The sequence below is a fragment of the Monopterus albus genome, unplaced genomic scaffold, assembly GCF_001952655.1.
Source record: "Monopterus albus unplaced genomic scaffold, M_albus_1.0 scaffold1.1, whole genome shotgun sequence".
NCBI lineage: Eukaryota > Metazoa > Chordata > Actinopteri > Synbranchiformes > Synbranchidae > Monopterus > Monopterus albus.
In genome coordinates this window covers 1,299,649-1,305,363 of record NW_018127881.1, presented here as the reverse complement: position 1 = coordinate 1,305,363, position 5,715 = coordinate 1,299,649, and the positions used below count along the sequence as shown (strand labels likewise).

The following is a 5,715-nucleotide window of genomic DNA, read 5'->3' as shown; positions in this document are numbered from 1 at the left end:
CATGCTATACGTACAACCAAAAAAAGATTCTGTGTTTCCATAAGTGGGGTAAAACTATGGAATAATTTAAGTGTAGACATAAAAAACAGTAAGAGAATTGGCGAGTTTAAACATAAATATAAAGGTATGTGTCAATCAAGATATGGGCAAGAACAGGCTTAATGATTAACCAGATGGAACATTGTGGGTGTGGTGTTTTTAGTATATCACTACCGTGGTGTAGAACTAAATTATCTATGTAGTAATACTGCTTGGAAACCAATAATGATAAGATGATGTCATGGGGTAGGACTAGATAAGTCTGACTTCTTCCTACTCCGTTCAAGCATGTACTAGGTATAAGTAAATTGATAATATATTTGTGGATATGTGTGGAATTGAAAGAATAAATCAAATCAAATCAAATCAACACTAAGGCTTTTTACCAGCCTTGGCTTTGCAGACCTAACAGCCCCAGCATCTTACAAACATAAAGTTACTAGTACACAAAGAATAGCAACAGACGTGGCAAACATAAGGACATCTTGGGCAGATGGATTTAGGCTGTGTGTAGCAAGTCTGAAGCAAGAAAGAGGAACAGAAAAAAAAACCTGGAATACAAAGTAAAAATAAAAGCTTAGAATGAGGAATGTCGTTGCACTCCAAGTTAAACACGTAATAAATCACTGAAAAATGTAGTCCAGCTGGCTGATGCAGTGCAGAGTTATGGATAAAATCTCGCCTTGGTAACTCCCCCTACTTGATTACATCATAACTAAAACATTGTCAACCAGTTGCATCATGGGGTGGCTATTAGACGTTTTCTGATAGCAACTGGTGGTGCAAAGGTTTCGAGGTTGGTAGCGATACCACAACATCTATTTCTGATACTTTATTTTAGGAAATACTAACAGGTGTCTACAAAACACTTAATCCAAAACAGAAATTAGCCTAAATAATATACTCCTTGCAAAATTAGCAACATTTTGGTTTAACTTGGCAGCTACACTGTCGTATTTTATCCATTTTACATTATCCTTAACGTCCCATACTCGTTGTATTATCGATCCTTGATTATGTTCTTCATATTGTAGCTATTTTGTCTGTGTTACACTGTATGTTTGTATGTTTTGGCCCTCCTGTAAAAGAGGTTTCTAAACTTAATGAGGTCTTTTTTTCTGGTTTATAGATGATTTTCCCTGGTTTTCCTTTTTTAAACAAGCGCAAAACCAACAACTGATCTAATTAACAAATATGAAGTACAGTCCTCTAGACCTCTACTGTTGCCTAGAAACCATTCATATCCATGGGCCACACTGCTGCAGAGCATGTCACTTTCCTCATTTCAGATCACAGCCACTGCAGTTTATTTTCACACCCCAACTTGTAATGAATACTTCCTAGTGCACCAAATCCACAGTTGAAGAATCCCAAACAAATGCACTATTTATCCTTGTTTCAATAATGTTTGTAAAAAAAAAAAAAAAAAAAATGAATTTGAATGAAGTCATATAATTATTACCTTTGACAGTTACTGTGGCACTGTAATTCCCCTGGTAGGTGCTGTCCGTGCTGGGTGTGTAGCACTCATACTTGCCCTGGTCATCAGGCCGGAGCCTCTGTATCAGCAACCGGACCTTGTCCCCAGAGTCTCTCTCCACCCTGACCTCCCCATTCCTTACCCGAGCCAGGTACGGGGCGTAGGGGAAGGACTTGTCTCTAGTGGACACCACTCCCATCTGCCTCCCACCAGCATCATCCCTGTACAGGAACCACTCAAAGTCCTGCGTACGTGGGCCTTCATACCCTGATACAGCACATGGCAGGGACAGGGGGAAGCCTCCAACACGGTAGAGGTCTCCAGGGGGAAGAGTTACATCACGACACAAAGCATACTGAAGAACTGTAAAAAAAAAAATATAGAGAGACAGTAAGAGCATGAAAGACTATGGCCAGCAAGCAGGAAGGATTGTGAGATGGTAAATGTCAGTTTCTGCGCGTCACATGGTCTTGCCTTGCAGCATGTTTGGTACAGGGGCTCACAGATCAATATCCTGAGCTGATGACTGGCCAAGAAGGAATCGATATGTTAAACAGCTGTGGAGAAAAACCCACTACGGCTGTGCGCGTTTCCTGAGTACAAGGGCACATTTAATAAATGAAACATCTCACTGAGCTTCCTAGCTAATGCGCTAATGATTTTTGTCAGTGCCAAGCTTTAAAAGGACCAGTTCACCAAATAATAAAATTAAACTATTTTGTAGTCTTATAAGAACTGCTACAGTTAGAGTAACATTTGTGATAGTGGCTACATTTCACAGCATGGCTGCAAACAAGGACTTTTTTCATTATGGATTAATCTGTTGATTACTTTCTAAATTAATTGTTTTGGTCTATAAAATGTCATAAATTGAAAAACAAAAAAAAGGCATTTATAATTTCCTAGAGATTGAGGTGACGCCTTCACGTTGTTTGTAATGTTAAACTGTCCACAACTGAAGCATAAAGACAAATAGACATGTAGACCATCACATAAGACAGAGAGAAGCAGGACAATGTCCATTCATTGACTCATTGTACATATGTATACACTTCTGTGCAACTCAACAGTGACATCGCTTTCCCTTCTGCAAATGAAGGCAGGTAAACAGCTTGCATCTCCATTAAACTGTTGGCAGTGAGGTAGGTGTATTAGTGTGTGAACAGCTGTGTTATTTTATTTAGAAAAGGTGCCGAGTGTACTGGGCTAAATGTGATCTTTATCTCCAAACAGCAAACCCCACTGAAACAGAGTGAGAAGACTTTACTCAAGTCTCAAAAGGGAAAAATAAAATGTAGTCAGATAGGAAATCTCCTACTTTTCCTCCTTCAATAATATTAAACATAATAAACTGTAAGAAAGGTTGTGTTAAGGAATAGTAGGCATCTTTAGTCTGAATACAAACTGATTTTAATCTGTATGTGAGGCCAAAACCTGAGGAAGAAATTCATCATCTCCATATAAAAAGGAGATGTGATCATCTCAGCATAATCAACAAACAAACACCCAAAAACTGACACTCGACAAAGGATTGGCCCCGACTTATCTCACCTACAACTGCCTGAACAACTAGAAATACTAGACAGGTGTGTTCTGGCAGGCCCACCTGTGAGTGTGTGTGTCAGAACAAATAACAACTGGAGCGATCTCACAGGCTGAGCCACACCCTGACAACAGCACGCCCATAGAAAATAACATGGGAGACGGAGGATTAAGTGGATCAAGTCTTAATTAACATGGGGCTTGGGCTGATGGGGCTGGCTTGTCACAATGCTCAATGCTGTCTGGATTAAATACTGTGGAACAACGGTGGCTTATGAGGAGCCACAAACAGATGCATGTTGGACCAATATACCATTTTGTCCCAACTAACCATCTCTGAAACAGATTGAAACAAGAGCAGTCAGAGCACATGTTCCTCCGCCAAGGCCCAACACTTGCTCACTCAAGTGGATCCCTTGTGAAAAATGAGATCCAGAACAGCACAAAAGTTGCCCTAAAACCCTTAATCCAAATCGGATCCAGATCGTCTTTTAAGGTATGATAGGCAGTTATATTGTGCATCTTACCTGAACATTTCAGGGTTCTATCTTCATTATAGGCCAAGTTTTGGCAGAAAATATGTGTTAAATGGGGTTTTCAATGTTACCTTTCAATGGGCGTCAGAACCAGAATCCAGATAAGACATATGTGTGTTAAATTTCAAATTATTTAGATGACTTTTGATGTAGATAAGAATTTTTATTATTATTGCTTTTGTGACCTTGACCCCCTTAATTTTTTAACATTCAAGATGAAATGACATTAAAGTATTACAACAGTAGCTGATAGAAATTGATAAAGCAAGTGGTGAAACATAAAGATGAGCACACTATTTACATAGACAAAACTATTGGCTGGTATCCCTACAGAGGAGAACTATGTTTATATATGTAAATACCATTACAGTGTCCTACTGAAGTGAAACCCTTTGCTTGAAACCCCCCGATGCCTCAGGGGGACTCGCTTTAAAAGCATCCATCAAAAATCCTGTTAGTGATTTAGTTAGTTTGACAGCAAAGCTAAGATTCGTTTCTACTGTACGTTTAGACTGTACGTAGGCCTAATAAGATGCAAGCCACAGGGATAAGAGAAATACTGATGGCTGTCTCCTAAGGTAAACTGACAGAAACATGGCAGACAAAATCATGAAAAATAATAAGGTACATGCTGCAAAGGAAATCTAAATGATTCATCTGAGTGTATTTGCATGTGGCAGATGGCGTTTTGTAGTTACTGTCTGCGCAGAGCAAAGGTACAATACTGCTCTCACCCCATTGTAGAAATACGAATAATGCTGTTTTCATGGGAGCCATCACGGTCTTCCCCCCCGGTGTCCAGATGGATTATGTTGAGTCAGATTTCTCTCTCCGTGTGCCTCTGGTCGCGGACACCGACTTTCTTCAAAGAAAACGACAGACACGGTTTGAATTAGAGAGGAAGAAACAAATGATGATGTGTAAACAAGTAGCCGTGCACTGTGTACACAGAAAGCAGAGTTAGCGCCACCAGTTAGCCAGGGCGAGTGAGCATTAGTAGAAATGTGCAAAGCTGCAGATGCAATCACCTTTTTCCAGTCGCATCTCCGTCAACGCATCGACTGCTCCATAATATCCCGGTTTGGTTTGAGATTATACCGCCCTGACAGACATGCTCTCATGACTAGACATGGAGCTGTTGCTGTCACAGGATAGTGCGTGTGCGTGTGCGTGTGTGTAAGTGGGTGGTTGTCCCCGCGCGCGTGAAAAAGAAGAAGAAGAAGAAGAAGAAGAGGAGGAGGAGGAGTGATTTGTAACCAAAGGAGGAGGAGCACGCATATAAATAGGGCTCTAGGGGAATATACATGCCAAACAGGTGCCATAGGTCGAGAAAGCCTCGACGTTTCAAAACACTGATGATAATAATGTTGGACAGGAGGCCATGCGATGCGCAACAGCGAGGAGGCGCCAGAGCAAAACACGTTTAAGATCTGCACAGGTGTGTAAATGACTTATGTCGTGTGTTGTTTTAACTGGGGTAGAAGACCTGGTACCAATACAACTATCTAAAAAATACTCCATTGTGAGTAGAGGTCCTGCTTTCAAAACCTCAGTTAAGTAAAAGTAAAGAAGGAAAATCAGAAAAAGTAAAGCAACACTTGTTTGTTTTGTTTTGGAAGAAATGTTAATGTAGCATTAATTATTATTTAAACATTATATTTTTTGTTTTTATTACGTAAAATGTAATAGCATTAATTATTATTTAAACATTATATTTTTTGTTTTTATTACGTAAAATGTAATAAATATTTATATTTTAATTTATTTCTGTGTTCCTCATTTTCTTTAAAGGGGGTAGTTGAGAATTCATGTTATAATAAATTAAATGTATAACACAACATATACAAAGTCAAATTATTATCATTGTAGTTGACATTTTAGTTGGAATGTAATAATGGTAATAATAACATCATAAGTAGTTAAGTATCATTTTCTTGAACAAAACAAATGTACTTCCTATTTAATTTCACTCAGTCATTCTCATTCATTTACCATTGTCATCATCAACATGTTTTTGTAAATAAATTCATATTACATTCTCTAGCCTGACCCAGGCGACTGGTACAAGCTATAGGCAGGAAGCCTTTTCTCTGTGTGGACTATACTTACTGCTTAGTT

General features: G+C 39.0%; 1 protein-coding gene across 2 annotated transcripts in view; it reads right to left on the bottom strand.

Annotated features, from left to right (window-relative positions):
- The window catches only part of igsf8 (immunoglobulin superfamily, member 8), a 14,036-nt gene extending 9,220 nt beyond the window's left edge, over nt 1-4,816 (bottom strand). Inside the window, exons 1-3 of one of the 2 annotated variants that reach the window (XM_020620035.1) lie at nt 4,626-4,816; nt 4,332-4,459; nt 1,502-1,882 (exon numbers count right to left, since the gene is read on the bottom strand). In XM_020620035.1, the coding sequence (XP_020475691.1) occupies nt 1,502-1,882; nt 4,332-4,374 (424 nt within the window). In that variant the 5' untranslated portion in view covers nt 4,375-4,459; nt 4,626-4,816. The remainder of the gene's footprint in view (nt 1-1,501; nt 1,883-4,331; nt 4,460-4,625) is intronic. The other variant, XM_020620109.1, reaches the window with a different exon arrangement.
- Between the last annotated feature and the right edge of the window lie 899 nt (nt 4,817-5,715).